We start from the raw sequence: 16,829 nt of genomic DNA, 5'->3' as shown, positions 1-16,829 counted from the left end.
CCGCCCCCTTGTTCGTGATGTCACCCCAAGACGTCCTGCCTTGCTCGAGAATCAAAACAGTGGCTTCAGATTCGGAGAATATGCTTTCTTGTTACTCATCCAGTTATGAATATGATTCAAATAGTTCTGAAGAAGAAAGCATACATGTTTGCAATCGATTAAAGAATTTATTCCGTGTCATTTTGAGGCATCAGGGGTGGGAAATGTCGCACCCAAAAAAAGGCAGAACATGGCGACAATGCCGTGTAAGGAATTAATCAGCCCGTTTCCACAGGCTGATTAATTCCTTACATGGAGCTTTGTCGCCCTCTTCTGCCTCTTTTTGGTCCTACACGAAGTTTTCAGACCAAAGTACAGCAAAATGCATTGACGTGATGGAAGGACTGCTACAATGTGTCCTTTTTTCGGACAGGGCGGTCCTTCAGTGACGTAACGTACGGACTTGTCACCAACTCAAAAACAAGACTTCCGGAATATTCGGCGCGAGTCTTATAATGTAAAATATAGCTATAAGCAGTGGAATCTTTGTAAAAGGCGCTTAGTAGAAGTCATTTGAAGACATTTTACAAGTTATGGACACAACTTGTCCGGAGACGTCGGTTGTCCTTTAACTCATTCACTGCCAGACGTGCAAAAATTTGTCCAATCCAATGTCAGGGTTTTTGCCATTTTCACTCAAATTGCAGGACCCAATGAATATTGAGGCTTAGGACTACATAAACATTCAATGCAGCGTAAGAAACCTCAGACTCTCTTCATTCATCAGGAAAAAAAGAGTTAATTCCTAAATTATATGGGTCTGGAGTTATGAGCTTGAAATGAGGGCGGCTGTCCAAAACACAATGCAACACATACATATTGGTTTATATCGCGCGTTAACAACAGCTAAAGCGGGAACAAAGCGCTAACATGGAACAACGGAAATGCTGCCCCCTGGTGGGCAGGAAAAAAAATTGCCAAAGGCCATGGCCAGCGCTTCATCGGCACCCAAACATGAAAAAACATAACCCGAACATACTTGAGAATGGCGCTCTCTGTCATATTTTCAATTCCCGAATAAATTCATTAATGGCAGTGAATGAGTTAATTTGTTGTCTTTGTTTTAGCATCTATAAAACCAAAATATGGATGTGTCGTGAAATTATCTTATTTTCATGCAGATTAATTTATTACTTGTAAAAAAATGGAGATGTTAAATTAAAAAATTAAATGCCAATCGCAACATTGAAAATAATACAAAAAAACAATCACAATTGAATAATTTTTCAAAATGGTTCCACCGTAAAATAACGTCACCTTGTTTGAGTGCGTAATGATAATTGTTCTTTTTTTTTTTTTCTTTTTCAGAAATAAAATGAGGATATTTTTAAGATGTGATGATACCATTTCTGCTGACAAACCTGTTGAAAACGAGGCGTCATGTGCTGCAGATTTCCCTTGAGCTCTGTGAGGAGGTTTTCATTCTCTTGCTGTATTGTCACATTGCTGAGGAGAAACCTCAACTCTCGAATGAAAACATTCACGCAGGAATCCTGAAATGGAGGTACGGTATTCCATACGTTTAGTTGTTCGGCTTTTTTTTTTTGTTTGTTTCACCAAGAAGTGTAATGAAAAAGATCTCACCGCATGATTGTGCATATCTCTGGACGGCATCCGCACTGCATCTGGCTGATAGATAGATAGATATTAGATACATAACAAGACGTGGAGTACATATTTTCCCATGGGTCCTTAGTCACAACCGAGGTTATTGTCATAAAATAATAATACATTTTATTTCAAAGCCTTTCAAAGCTCTCAAGGACACTTTAGTGATATTTTGCGAGTATAAGGGTTAGCAGCTAGCGCTTTAACCAGGAGTATTTATCGAGCTAGCTAGCTATCGAGCTATCTATCAATAGAGCTAGCTAGCTATGTCTATTAGCTATCTAGCTAATGCTGGCTATCTAGCTCGCTATCTATTAGCGATCTGGCTAGCGAGCTAGTTAACTATCTATTAGCTATCTATTAGTTAGCTACCTAGCTTTCTATATATTTTAGTTATTCCGGGTTGAGTGAACGCTGGCGCGTGTGGTTGACGCTGCTCGCCCAAAGAAAAACTATCCTGTTACTGTAAAGTGACTTTGAGAGTTATTATTATGATTACTTTACAGTCACAGACAAGTATGGATACAATAATAAATAAAATACAATTATAGATAGAAACAATAGAATAAACAATAATAAAATAAAAAATAATAAAATAAAATGATCAAATAACACAATAACACAATAATACAATTAAAATAATAGAATAAAAATAATACAAATAATAGATACCAGAGATAAAGCTACACAGAAAATGCAATTTTCTGTACAAATACAATATAATGAATATTATAAAATTAATTAATTAATTAACACGATATTATGAATTATGAATATTATATGTATTAGTATGAATAATAATAAATTAATGAATATTATAAAAGGAATAAAATGACGTCTTTCTTTGAAGGAATAAAATATTGGTGGAAGTGACGTTAAACCCCCAAATCCAGTTGTTTTTATCCATTTTATTCGTAGCGTGGTAACCGTGTCCTTAGATCAGATTAGATTAGATTCAATTAGCCATTATTAGTCTCACAGTGGAGAAATGTATATTTCACAGCAGTAAAGTGGAAAGGAAAGAAGAATTAGAAAAAACTAAATACAAGAGTTGCTGTAAAAGCTGTCATTTCGCAGTGCCATCACTGTATTTAAGGCTAAAACAAGAAAGAAAGAAAGAAAACATGAGATAGGCAGCCATCCATAAAGTGTCTCCGTAGTTTGAATTAATATTCATGTTTATATTTATTGTATTTTCTTGGATCATCTGCTATGAGTGCAATGGCTAATTCTCCACCGCACATGCTAAATGATCCTTGGACTTTTGCAGACAAAGTAAGATAAGCACACAACAAATTGACAAATGCGTCTATTTGCTATCCATTAGCTATCTGACTATCTCACTGGCTATCTAGCTGGGTATCTATTAGCTGGCTAGCTATCTAGCTAGCTATTAGCTATCAATTAGTTAGCTATTTAGCTTTCTATCTATCAGTTATTCTGGGTTGAGTGAACGCTGCTGCTGCTCGCCCACAAAAAAATTTATCCTGCGACTGTAAAGTGACCTTGAGAGCTTTGAAAGGCACTTATAAATGAAATGTATTATTATTCTTACTTACAGACGTGATCTTGAGTTGTTTGCCTTTGTAGAGTTTGTTGAGTTTGCCCAATCTTTCTATCATCTCCGTGTGCAGGTTAAAGTTGACACTGTTGTCAGCACTGTAGCAGAAATGCAGCAGCAAGACAAGCGCAAACACGCACTTCATCATACTGTACTCTTAACTCGCTATCTATCACGCTTCGTCTCCTTAAACAAGTCTGTCTTGTTGTCTCAAATGTGACCGCTTACTGACATGACCAGCATCAGTCCATTTTATTTGATTCGCAAAGTCGCCTCGAAAAAGGAAGCGACTGATGTCATCTTTGTGCACCTACTCAAAATGCAAACGTGTTGTCAAAATTTGAAATTACTCAACACAGTTCACACCAGTCATGTTCTGCCACATTCTCACTCACCTGATGAGATTATATCAATTTATTATGAAACAAAGATGGGCAATTTCTGCGAACGGGAGCTGGTTTCGACTGTCTCGCGCAAAAGGCAGAAGAAAAAGCACAGAACTGCTGAGTTTTGCCTATCCCGAAATAGAGCGATGTGAATGCCGTCACGCCACCTCCAAGTGATTGAGCGTAAGAACACGTGATCACACTCGTGTACGCAAAATTGGATGTAAGCACAGTTTGTTCTTAAACACTAAGAGCCCCAGTTCAGCCCTCCCGGCATTTTATTGGATTTGAAATTCTGAAGTCGCTCATGGTGTTGTGGTACACTAGTTTTCAAATCTGAAGTCAAGAATAATGACTGTTATTGTGGTTTACATGGGACAATTTGAAATTTTGGTTCGGACTTTATCAAGCATCATGGCACTTAAAGGACAACCGACGTCTCCGGACAAGCTGTGTCCATAATTTGTAAAATGGCTTCAAATGACTTCTACTGAGCGTATTTTACAAAGATTCCACCGCATATAGCTATATTTTACGTTTTAAGACTTGCGCTGAATATTCAGGAAGTCTTGTTTTTGAGTTCGTGACGAGTCTGTACGTGACGTCACTGAAGGAACACCCCTGACCGAAAAAAAAAGACACATTGTAGCAGTTCTTCCATCACGTCGTGTTGCACCAAAAAGCCGCCAGAAGAGGGTGACCAAGCTCCATGGAAGGAATTTATCAGCCTGTGGAAACGGGCTGATTAATTCCTCACAGGAGCTTGAACGCCATTTTCTGCCTCTTTTTTGGTGATCCATTTCCCCCCAATGTTGCCTCAAAAGGGCATGGAATACATTCTTTAATCAATTGCAAACATGTATGCTTTCCTCCTCAGAACTATTTGAATCATATTCATAACTGGATGTGTAACAAGAAAACATATTCTCCGAATCTGAAGCCATTGTTTTGATTCTCCAGCAATGCAAGACGTCTTGGCGTGACGTCACGAACTGGGGGTCCAATTCACACCTCAATTTTTTGCAGATTTTGGACACTTTAAGTCAGTTTTATTGGTGTTTTGCATTTGAATAAAAATATCATAGTGCAAATTTTGGGTATTTTAGATGCTATAAAACGTTTTTCTGATGTCAGTTAGGAAACAAAAAAGTGAAGTCGGTTATCCTTTAACATGCTTGATTTGCTTTCGTGGGCCGAATAAAAGTATGTGGCGGTCCATGTTTTGCCCCTGAACTTTCACTTTGACACCTGTGATCTAAAACATACTGTACAATGTACCTTCCATCCATGTTTTGGGGGGAAAAAATGAGTATTCTGAGAAAAGCCACGCAGCCATGCTGCGATGTATTATTTAATCCAAAGTAAAATGAGGAAATAAATACAATAACTCATTCACTGCCATTCCCGAATGGCCGAATTTGTTCAGGTTTTGGTTTTTCTTGCGGGGTTGCCAATAAAGCGCTGGCCAAACCTCCGCCAATGTTTTTTTTTCCATTCCACGAGGGGGCAGCATTTCCCTTTTTTTCCATGTCAACGCTTTGTTCCAGTTTCAACTGTTGTTAAAGCGCTATATTAAACAATATGTATTTATTGCATTGTATTTTGGACAACCACCCTCATTTCAAGCTCATATAACTACAGCCCCGTATAATTTAGGAATTAATAATTTTTTTCTGATGATCGAAGAGAGTCTAAGGTTTAATACGCTGCATTGAATGTTTTTCAGTTTGTACTCCTAAAACTCAATATTCTGTGGGTCCTGCAATTTGAGTAAGAACGACAAAAACCCTGGCACTGGAGTGGACAAACTTTTGTAGTGAATGAGTTAAAAGAACACATCTCATATTATTTCACTCATTATTTTTCAAATGAATTTCAGAAATTCCTTATTGTCAAGTAAAGGTCATGCTTCATGATTGACACACGCGATCACAAAATATATGACTTAAAAGAAAAAGGAAATCGTGTGTTTATCTCATATATGCAAAAAAAATCATTATTAAATCTTATTTTATGACTGTTCTATGTTGTACCTCCAATGCTGTAGCTTTTTTATTTGATGTTGTTACTATTTTGTGACTCATTCAATGCACCTGCTGCGTTTCAATGTCATCCTGGAATCAACTGTGGTGATTTTTTTTGTCTGACACCATCGGTGGAAGGGCAGTGCGATGAGTGTGCGCATTTCGCTTTGAGAGTTGCTCCTAAAGGGGGGCGGGGGGATTGCAGGATGCAGTGACACTTTTTTTTTTACAAATTTCCCACATCTACAAGTGCCCCGTTCTATCATTTATGCAAATGCACGTGCATCTGTTGAATATTGCATCTTTGTGGTCGTTACTGGACTGATCATTACTGCTGAGACATTTTGGACACAAACCCCATATATACATATATACGAAAATATGAAAAGGTACAATGATCAATTTAATAGAAGCAAGGAATACATATCATTTAAAAAAAAGATTTATTCACGCACAACAGAATATGGCTTTTTGTCATGCTATTCGAAAGAAAAATGAAATTAAATATATTTTAATATACAGTATATATATGTTTTCGATTATTTTCATTATTTGTCCTCAAGTGTGTCTGTGAGCATTCATGCTTATTTGAAACTGTGTGATGTGCGGTTGCGTGGGAGTTTAGGGTGTGCCCCACCTGCAATTGCCATAAAATATTCCGTATTCACCAAAATTGTCAATTATTGATTACATGGATGTGGACTTATCGGTAGTGTGTGTGTGTGTGTGTGTGTGTGTGTGTGTGTGTGTGTGTGTGTGTGTGTGTGTGTGTGTGTGTGTGTATATATATATATATATATATATATATATATATATATATATATATATATATATATATATATATATATATATATATATATATAAAGAGAATTGCTAAAGACTGTTGGCAATATTTTTTTAAATCCATGGAGAAACAACAATATTGGAATTTTGAATCTAGGTGAAAATGTAGTAAAGTGTTTATGTTATACGAGCGTTAAGGCCAGCAGAGAAAGCCTTGCTAACCTCTCCTTAGCTGTAAAATAGAGAAAAAAAGGAAGTGACTTGCTTTTAAATCATGACCCAAAAAATTATTGTGATTGATGAATGACAATATTCTGACAATATGACTGAGGTTCTGCCTCAAAAACTGTACAAAAACTGCTGTAAAATCCCAGTTGTGACGAACATCACAAACTAATCGTGGTCATCTGTCATCATTGCAGACACGATCTCTGTGGGAAGGATACCATGAAGGAAACGATGTTGACCTAATGCGGTTCGGATGAAAAAAAAGAAATGCATGTACCGGTATTTTCCAAATCTATTGCAAGTAGGTGACACGTTAATCTCTTGAGAGATTGTGTGGTGATAAAACACCAATCTGACATTTTGTTCAAATGTTCAGTGCGGCTGGTACATACAAAGCCATTCGCCCTCTTGATGTTTTTCATGGAGGAGGGTTTCTCACATTTATGTGCAATTGATGCTTACAATTATTGCAAGGATTTTTGTGGGGGTTTGTTTTCTTTACAAAATCAATACATATTGATTTAATCCTCATTCTAATAAATCTGGAGGTCCACACGATAGTAATCCATTGATCCTCTGAATACAATACCGGTCATGGTTGGGTGTATTTGGCTCCAGCAGTGTTAAAACAGGAACAATGCAGCCACATACGTTCTGGAAAGATGCTGTGCCCTGTAAAGGACAACCGACGTCTCAGGACAAGTTGTGTCCATAATTTGTAAAATGGCTTCAAATGACTTCTACTGAGTATATTTGACAAAGATTCCACCCCATATAGCTATATTTTACGTTTTAAGACTCATGCTGAATATTCCAGAAGTCTTGTTTTTGAGTTGGTGACCAGTCCGTACGTGACGTCACTGAAGGAACGTCCCTGACCAAAAAAAAGGACACATTGTAGCAGTCCTTCCATCACGTCAATGCTTGTTTGGTCTGAAAACTTCGTGTTGTGCCAGAAGAGGGCGTCCAAGCTCCATATAAGGAATTTATCAGACTGTGGAAACGCAATACACTGTCATGTCTAAAAGAGGTCGCCATTTTCTGCCTCTTTCCTGGGACCCTACATTGCAGTCCAGATGCCTCAAAATGACACGGAATACATTCTTTAATCAATTGCAAACATGTATGCTTTCCTCTTCAGAACTATTTGAATCATATTCATAACTGGATGTGTAACAAGAAAGCATATTCTCCGAATCTGAAGCCATTGTTTTGATTCTCCAGCAATGCAAGACGGCCGGTCTTTCTTATAATGCCCAATTCGCAGCTCATTTTTTTGCAGATTTTGGACATTTTAAGTCATTTTTATTGGTGTTTTGCATTTGAATAAAAATATCATACTGCGTGTTTTGGGTATTTTAGATGCTATAAAACGAAAACAAAAACAAAAAAATGACGTCGTTTGTCCTATAAGGACCTTTTTCAAGATTTGTTGAACCCCCCCCACCCCCTCCCCACCCCCCCACCCCCGAAAAAATACTTCTTAGCCTGTTTCTTTCAAAGCCTTCAGTGTGACGACCATTCCTCCAGCATCGCAGAGCTGAAATTCATCCAGGGAATCATCGAGATCAAAAGCGGAAAGGTGATTTCCATATGACATGACCGTACGCTCGTCTTTTTCGTCATCTTCTTCAAAGTCATCCGGATATTCGACATGGTCCTCAATGTCTTGGCAACACTGTAAAAAAACTGGAAGAGAGAATGTTTGAGAATTTTTTTTTCAAGAGGTTTTGGGACAAACGTTTGTTCAGATTGGCTTCAGGAAAAAGTCCTTCAAGAAAAGTATTTTTTTAAGGGAAATCGAATGCTTAAAGGACAACCGACACCATTTTTTTGTTTCCTAACTGAAATCAGAAAAACGTTTGATAGCATCTAAAATACCCAAAACATGCAGGCTGATATTTTTAGTCAAATGCAAAACACCAGTAAAAATGACTTCAAGTGTCCCAAAACTACTTCAAAATGACATAAAGTTTCAGTTTCCGAAGGTCCCGCCCCCTTTTTCGTGATTTCATGCCAGGACACCTTGCCTTGCTCGAGAATCAAAACAATGGCTTGGGATTTGGAGAAGATGCTTTCTTTTTACTCATCCAGTTATGAATATGATTCAATTAGTTCTGAAGAGGAAAGCATAAATGTTTGCAATCGATTAAAGAAGTCATTCCGTGTCATTTTGAGGCATCAGGACTACAATGTAGCGTCCCAGAAAATGCACTAGATGGCGCCCAAGCTCCGTTGGAAATGGGCTGATTTGTCTGCTGGGAATTTGTGTCAACTAGTATCAAATAGTAGTCTTGGTGCAACACACAACGATTCACCATCACATTATTAATGTTTTTAATCACGTTATTTATGTTTTTAATCACGTTATTTCTATGTTTTTAATAATTTTGTTTTTAATAATTTTGCCATCAACACGAAGTTTTCAGACCAAACAAAGTACCGCAAAATGCATTGTGTGTCGCTTTCTTGGTCAGGGGCGTTCCAGACATGACGTCACGTCAGGCATCATCGTCAACTCGAAAACAAGACTTCCTGAATATTCATCGTGAGTCTTGAAACGTAAAATATAGCTATATGCTGTGGGATCTTTGTAAAATACGCTTAGTAGAAGTCATTTGAAGTGATTTTACAAATTATGGACACAACTTGTCCAAAGGCATCGGTTGACCTTTTAATGTATATTAGATATAAGTAGGTTTCAGATTGTATTTTAAATTTTGATGCTTGAAACAAGACATATGTAAAATCTGCCATATGATGAAGCACTATGCCAGGGGCTTACTTCTTTTCACTATTGTGTGGCAATTTTGAGGAACTGGTGGTTTCGGACACATTTCCATTTCATTCACCACATTTATGTCAGCTGTAAACTTTTACGTTATGCTCATGTACGCTAAACACTCGTGAATTGCTAGTTTTTGGTTTCTGTTGAGTCACTTTTGAGTTTTCCTCTCATGGAAACTTCTTTAGAAACTCCTAAGTATAAATCAATATCGGAGACCTGTTGTGGCGCAATATTACTTTACATATAAGGCGCACCTTCGTATAAGGCGTGGGGTCATCTTTTGAAAAAAATCACTGTATTTGTGTGCTCCTTATACACCAGAAAATACGGTAATAATATTTTGTCCATAAATACTTAATTTATGGACAAAAAAAACAATAGAAATAATTCCAAATTGTCTTTTAGTGTCCTTTCCTTACTTTTCCTCTGTTGTGCTGCTTCCAGACATGTTTTCGTTATTTAAGCATTTAATCAATCAAATTTCAGCCATCATTTGTTACCAGGATCAGAAATCTACCTGGACGCCTTCACAATCAGTTCTACAGGCCCCGTCCCATCAAACGTGTCGATCAAACTGTTGCTTTAACCAATCAGATTTCGAGTTGCCGACATCAAGGACTTCTCACAGGTGTTATTCCCTGGCTAACGGTACCCTCTAGTGGACTGGTAGTAAACATTTTATATGAGTCGCAGCTGTCGCTGCAACATAGGTTGTATGGTCATAAAATTAAAATTATTAAAGGACAACCGACACCATTTTTTGGTTTCCTAACTGACATCAGAAAAACGTTTCATAGCATCTAAAATACCCAAAACAAGCAGGCTGATATTTTTAGTCAAATGCAGCGTTCACTCAACCCGCAAGTAACTCAAATAGATAGAAAGCTAGCTAGCTAGCTAATAGATAGCCAACAGATACCCAGATAGATAGCCACTCAGTTAGATAGTGAATAGATAGCCAGCCAGATAGCTAATAGATTGCAAATAGCTAGCAAATAATAATAATAATCCATTTCATTTCTTAGCGCCTTTCAAAACTCTCAAGGTCGCTTTACAGTCACGGGTTAAGAGACATTTTCATCGATTGGGCTCTATCGATTCTCTACGGTGTTTCAGTGTTGGGTTGTGAATTACCGAGGCACTCAGCAGAGTGTCTCCTCGTTGATGAGAACGACTGTTGGCTTTGTTCCTCCAAAGAAGAATTTCGCTCCTCGTCCTCATCAAAATCATCAGGGTAGGTGCAGTCGCAGAGACTCTGGTCTTCAGCACAGATACAGTGCTCCTCCACATCATCCTCATTATTGGGTGTATGGTTACTCTGCTCTAAGTGATCTTGCACAAAGGCACTCTCAACTATACGGGCAGCACTCGGTCTGTTTTGAGGTTGAATATTTAACATTCTCTGGATTAAAGAAGAGACGTTTGGAGAGTAAAGTTCAGGAACGGGTTCGTACTCTCCTTTGGTGATCTTGCAGAAGAGACTGAGGAGATTGGAGGCCACAAATGGAGGCGTGAGAGCACAGATCTCATAGAGCAGGCAGCCCAGAGCCCAGATGTCACACTCGGAGCTGTACGGCACATCCTGGCATAGTTCTGGACTCAGGTAGTAGGGAGTTCCCACACATGTGGAGGCCATCGCGGCTGTGTTGGTCATCACTCTGGATACCCCGAAGTCACCCAACTTCACCAGGCCTTGTTTTGTCAACAACACATTGGAGGTTTTAATGTCCCTGTGAAGTATTTTCACTTTGTGTATGTAACTCACAGCCAAAGCGACCTGCGCAAACCAGCCCATCACCGTACTCTCCGTGAAGAAGTCGTTCGGTTTCCTTTCTTGGACTCTGTCATCTAATGTCCCTCCGTCGCAGTAGTCCATCACAATATCAATAAAGCCGCCATCAGGGCTTACGAACGCCTCGGTGCAGTGGACGATGTGAGGCTGTTTTAGCTTTTTAATGATCTCCGCCTCTTGAAGAACAGCCGTCCGTGTCCGTGTGCTCTCTAGTTTAATCCTCTTCACTGCGTGGAGTGTCTCTGACTCAACGTGTCTCATCAGGAAAACTTCTCCCGATGCTCCACGGCCCAAACACATCACCTTCTCGTACTTGTCCATTGTCCAGAGCAGAGCCGCGAGGCTGTCTGCTCTATACAAGACCGTTAGCAAGGTCTTTTGTGTTGTAGTTGCTATAGGCACCGGACACCGGTGAAAACTGATAGGAGGGTCCTTTGTGTTGCCTTAAAGAACAACCGACGTCTCCGGACAGGTTGTGTCCATAATTTGTAAAATGGCTTCAAATGACTTCTACTGAGCATATTTTAAAAAGATTCCACCGCATATAGCTATATTTTACATTTTAAGACTCGCACTGAATATTCAGGAAGTTTTGTTTTTGAGTTGGTGACGAGTCCGTACGTGACGTCACTAAAGGAACGCCCCCTGACCGAAAAAATACATATTGTAGCAGTCCTTCATCACGTCAATGTATTTTGCTGTACTGTTTGTCTGAAAACCTTGATGTTGCACCCAAAAGTCTCCTGAAGAGGGTGTCCAAGCTCCATATAAGGAATTTATCAGCCTGTGGAAACGGAGGTGGCCACAGGAAGTCGCCATTTTGTGCCTCTTTTCTGGTGATCGTTTCTCCCCAATGTTGCCTCAAAATGGCATGGAATAAATTATTTAATCGATTGCAAACATGTATGCTTTCTTCTTCAGAACTATTTGAATCATATTCATGACTGGAGGTGTAACAAGAAAGCATATTCTCCAAATCTGAAGCCATTGTTTTGATTCTCAAGCAATGCAAGACGTCTTGGCGTGACGTCACAAACTGGGAGCGGGACTTTCTGAAAATGCCCAATTCGCAGCTCAATTTTTTGCAGATTTTGGACACTTTAAGTCATTTTTATTGGTGTTTTGCATTTGAATAAAAATATCATACGTTTTGGGTATTTTAGATGCTATAAAACGTTTTTCTGATGTTAGTTAAGAAACAAAAAGTGACATCAGTTGTCCTTTAAGACAGAGCCCTATGTTTGTACCTTTTCTATAAGTATGCTTTTGGCTCGATTATTCATTATATCTGTTACGTGCCAAAAATATTATATGTTATAGCCCAAAACTCTATTCCATTATTTATTTTAACTCATTCACTGCCAGACGTGCAAAAATATGTCCATTCCAGTGCCAGTGGTTTTGCCTTTGTCACTTGAATTCCAGGACCCATAGAATATGTGTAACGGAGTTGTGCGCTTAGATTATTAAATTATGAAGGAAGTGACGCAACGGCGCACAGTGTGGCACTATGTCCCGCCCATAGTTTCCAGAACAATCTCGAGGAGATTCAGGGTGAGTCGCAATTTTCTGTTGGTCTTGATTAACGCGCATTTTCATGACAATATCTTATTTTGTTTCCCCTTTTTTACTGTCTAGTGTTATCTAATTAGTTCCCTTATTCATTCGAGTCCAGATTACTTTTTGTGTCATTATTTACTTCACGTTTTGTCGAGTGGAACTTAGCTTCATAGTGCTTTTCTATTGCGCAGTTAATCACAAGACGAAACCCATGCGACTTCACCCATCCCTTCTGCCATACTGTGTTGCAGGTAATAATTGTTTCATTTCGTTTTATTGAACAATATTTAGTTTCTTGTGTCGTGTCTCATTTGCCCGTGAGTGTCCGTGGCTGGTTGAACTGTGCGCCAGCCATTACAAGCGCACCGCGTGTTCTGCCGAGTCTCCGCCCATGATGCGTTCAGGGACATCTTGTAAATAACAGTGAACTTGTGTTGTATTCTCTTTTTCTGTAAATAACCACTATACGATCACACGTTGTTAATTCTGTTTTGTTATCTAGAATGTTTTGCATTTGAGAACAATCTCGAGGAGATTCAGGTTAATCACAAGACGAAACCCATGCGACTTCACCCATCCCTTCTGCCATACTGTGTTGCAGAAATAAAAGAAATAAAAAGACACATCCACGCGTCTCGTCTTCATTAATACAGCAGCATCGTGGAGATGAAGACAGTCACTGTTGTGACACCCGTCACATATGTTTAGGAGTTTTAGGATGACATAAACATTCAAAGCAGCGTAAGAAACCTTAGGCTCTATTCTTTCATCAGAAAAAAAGAGTTAATTCATATTACAGTCACAGGAACCGTTTTTTCTGTGGGTGAGCAGCGGCAGCCACATGCGGCAGCCACATGCGCCAGCGTTCACTCAACCGGGAATAACTCAAATAGATCAAGTTAGCTAGGTAGCTTACATATGTCATTGGGAATGAATGATTCGTTTTTGGTTCAATTGTGATTGTTGGGGTGGAAAAACCCGGTAGGACGCCTAATGTGAATGTTTGGAATATGTTGGTAAGATAGCACGGTTGACAAATTGGACTTGTGAGAATCAATTGAGAAATATTGAAGCATAAGTGTGCCCCAAAAAATGAGGATGGTGAGCAAGATAATACAATGAAATTATGATGTATATAATCTTAACAAAGCTGTCGTGTTTTTGTGAAATATTATAATAGTTCACACTCATACCTGTCAATTTATACGCTTTTCCCGTATTTTATGTTTTTTTTTTTTTATCGTTTACGGCGTACTCCAACTTTTATACAGGAAACAAAAATACTTGTGAACTGATTTTACAAAGATCATTTTGGCTCAAATCCAGTTCGTCTCAACTGCTAGTAGCCAACGACAATGCTGCTGATCGCTACTATTGTCACGGAAGACCAACAAAAGTAATCCTCAATGGTGTGTTTTTTTTTAATTATTGCTGCGTACGGTTGGATTGATAAAAGTATAATGTGCACATGTGCGGTAAGATGTCTGCATTTCTGTTTTTTTTTTATAATTTCTATTAATGTACGGCGTACCACAACTTTTATACAGGAATTATAATCATTTATTAGGGCAGCTGTGAGCCAAGGTTGTAAAATCGGACCAGGTGAATCAGAAAGTGGCAGAAAAAAAATGTAATACACTGAAAAAAACTAATACACTGTAGTATGAGATTTTTTTCTGCACTGTGCTGTATTAAAAACACTATTTAACACAGTATAAAAGTATAAACCGTTACGTCGTGCAAACACTTTACTGTCCACTAGATGACGGAATAAACCAGAGCTGGCCACAATTAAACAATTTAGCACCGTAGAAAAAGACAAGACGTGCATCCACTGCGCATGCGCAACAAAACAAACTTGATCGCATGCAAAAGCGTGCTGTTTACATCCCTCGTTTGAGTTCACGAAACAGTCACTTGAAATGCCACCAAAGGGTAAAGGTGGCAAGGGTGCAAAAGGTTCGTGCTGAATTCTTTGTGCTTTTTTAGTTCATTTTATTTTTTGCTTAGAAATGTTAATATTGTCTCAAATCGAGACTCGTATTGTGGCGTAAAGTTGCGACTGCAGTTTTATTTTGTGCATCCTCTGTGTTATTACGCAAGCTGCTTGACAGTTATAGCTGTCTACATTATTATATTATCGTAATTTCACAATATTGTGCTCAGGAGGTGCATTAGCAAGTGCAGACACTGAGAAGAAGGAAAAGGCACCAAAAGGAGGCACTTCTGTTAAGGTTTGATTTGTCTTTTTCTCTTTCTTTCCGTCTATCTACTTGGGCAGCCTAACCCAAAGTACGGTTCTTGTGTGCACTTTTCGCCCAGGTTCGCCACATCCTCTGCGAAAAACATGGCAAATGCATGGAGGCAATGGAGAAATTGAAAGCGGGAGTTCGTTTCAGTGAAGTCGCGTCACAATACAGTGAAGACAAAGCAAGACAAGGAGTAAGAACAACGTTTATCCAACTCATTCCTTAGCTTTAACTGGAAAGCCGAATTGCATTTGTGTTCTTTTGATTTAAGTCATTGTATAAATGCTTTAGAAAAGAAAGACAACTAAACACTGAATTAATTGGTCATGAACATATTTTGACTCTTGTTCAATGTTTTGGTCAGGGTGATCTGGGTTGGATGACGCGAGGATCCATGGTTGGACCTTTCCAAGAGGCCGCTTTTAACTTGGCGATCTCTTCAATGGATAAGCCTGTTTACACAGACCCTCCTGTCAAGACTAAATTTGGTTACCACATCATTATGGTAGAGGGGAAAAAGTAATGGGGCACTACACTACATTAGGACATTAAATTTTACTTATAACTTTATTGTAAATATTATTATTCCAGTTAGTCCCGAATGCAATGACGGAAAAAATATTAAAGATTAAAACATTAATCACGATTGTTACTTTGTCGTATTACTTGGACATGACCATGTTATTTGGCTACCCATTTACATTCACACAACTCAAAGTAATGAATGAAGAGTGAGTCAAGTAAGAGAGAGGGAGCAGAAAAGCAGGTAGCCCAGAGACTCAATGTCACATACAATTATTTTTTTTTATATTTTAGCCTGTACCAAAAAAAAAAACATTTAAGATTGGTTTCCTTCAAAGTATAAGAAAAGCATACTGTAGAATCCAACCATCATTTATCCCACCTCTTTATGACTATACACAAATGACATGTTCCATTGGATTTAATAAATTAAAGGTTTTCTGATTCTGACCTTGATGTAATTTTTAATATACTTTGCAGTTCTAATAAAAATGATTCTTCCATCCAGCCCCCTGAATATTTACATGACCAGATTTGTTGCATCATGGCAGCCCGACAAAAATGGTACTTCATGCTTAATCTTGTGTTGTGCACAAATGGGTTGATGTGAGCCTCTTTTGAAATGGTGTACAATAAAGCACTATACAGTATAGATGCTGTATAAGTACAGTACTCCCTTGTCCATTTATAAACAAATGCAGTATTTCTAAGTGTCTAATTTACTTTCATAATTGTCGCATTCGTTGTCAATACAAAAATATGAATAGCCAAGTTAACATTCATATATATGTAATTTTCCTTTGTTTTTCGAAATGTTAAATTACTAAAATTGTAAATAAAATGGTAATTCATCACAAACGATCAATTAAATATTCAAATTAAATAGAAAAGTCGAAAGGAAAAGAAGACAGTTTGTATGTGTTTTTTACATTTGTCGTTTTTTTAATATGATCAAAACGAAGTCCCGATATTTTGTTAAAATTCATTTAAATGTAATTTTCCGTTTGTTTTTTGAAGTGTTAAATTAGTGTAATTGTAAATAAAATGGTAGTTCATCACATACGATCAATTAAATATTTAAATTAAATACAGTCTTGTATGTAACGACTGATGTTTTTTACGTTTGTTGTTTTTGTTTTTAAAAAATATCAAAACGCGAAGTCTCGATATTTTGAGTCTCAATTGATTGGCGGTTGACGGCAGTGCCAGGTCATCCAGGCCACCAGGTGTCAGCAGTGAGGTGCTCGAGCTCTGCGGATTCCTGCTTTGACGTTGCTGAGGCTTGCTAG

General features: G+C 38.2%; 2 protein-coding genes and 1 long non-coding RNA gene across 5 annotated transcripts; 1 reads left to right on the top strand and 2 right to left on the bottom strand.

Annotated features, from left to right (window-relative positions):
* Positions 1-1,395: 1,395 nt before the first annotated feature.
* LOC148901222 (uncharacterized) lies at positions 1,396-6,119 on the bottom strand. The gene is made up of 3 exons (XR_016118340.1): positions 3,207-6,119; positions 1,624-1,668; positions 1,396-1,532 (listed from the first exon to the last, which is right to left on the bottom strand). It is a non-coding gene; the product is annotated as an uncharacterized LOC148901222 (long non-coding RNA).
* Positions 1,405-16,047, top strand: pin4 (protein (peptidylprolyl cis/trans isomerase) NIMA-interacting, 4 (parvulin)). Of its 3 annotated transcripts, XM_089021175.1 has the most exons (5): positions 1,405-1,543; positions 6,824-6,930; positions 14,936-15,003; positions 15,092-15,211; positions 15,383-16,047. In XM_089021175.1, the coding sequence occupies exons 2-5, from the start codon at positions 6,897-6,899 to the stop codon at positions 15,539-15,541; spliced, it is 381 nt and encodes a 126-aa protein (XP_088877301.1). In that variant the 5' UTR covers positions 1,405-1,543; positions 6,824-6,896; the 3' UTR covers positions 15,542-16,047. The 3 variants fall into 3 exon arrangements, with proteins under 3 accessions (XP_088877301.1, XP_088877295.1, XP_088877296.1); XM_089021169.1 differs by lacking the exons at positions 1,405-1,543; positions 6,824-6,930 and adding an exon at positions 12,695-13,020; XM_089021170.1 differs by lacking the exons at positions 1,405-1,543; positions 6,824-6,930 and adding an exon at positions 14,318-14,728.
* On the bottom strand, positions 8,113-12,576 carry nek12 (NIMA-related kinase 12). Its single transcript, XM_089021134.1, has 2 exons — positions 10,552-12,576; positions 8,113-8,318 (listed from the first exon to the last, which is right to left on the bottom strand). The coding sequence occupies exons 1-2, from the start codon at positions 11,528-11,530 to the stop codon at positions 8,113-8,115; spliced, it is 1,185 nt and encodes a 394-aa protein (XP_088877260.1). The 5' UTR covers positions 11,531-12,576.
* Positions 16,048-16,829: the final 782 nt, after the last annotated feature.

This window comes from Hippocampus bargibanti, linkage group LG02, assembly GCF_051943395.1.
Source record: "Hippocampus bargibanti isolate YZ-2025 linkage group LG02, ASM5194339v1, whole genome shotgun sequence".
Taxonomy (NCBI): Eukaryota; Metazoa; Chordata; class Actinopteri; order Syngnathiformes; family Syngnathidae; genus Hippocampus; species Hippocampus bargibanti.
This window is presented reverse-complemented; position numbering and strand designations above follow the sequence as displayed.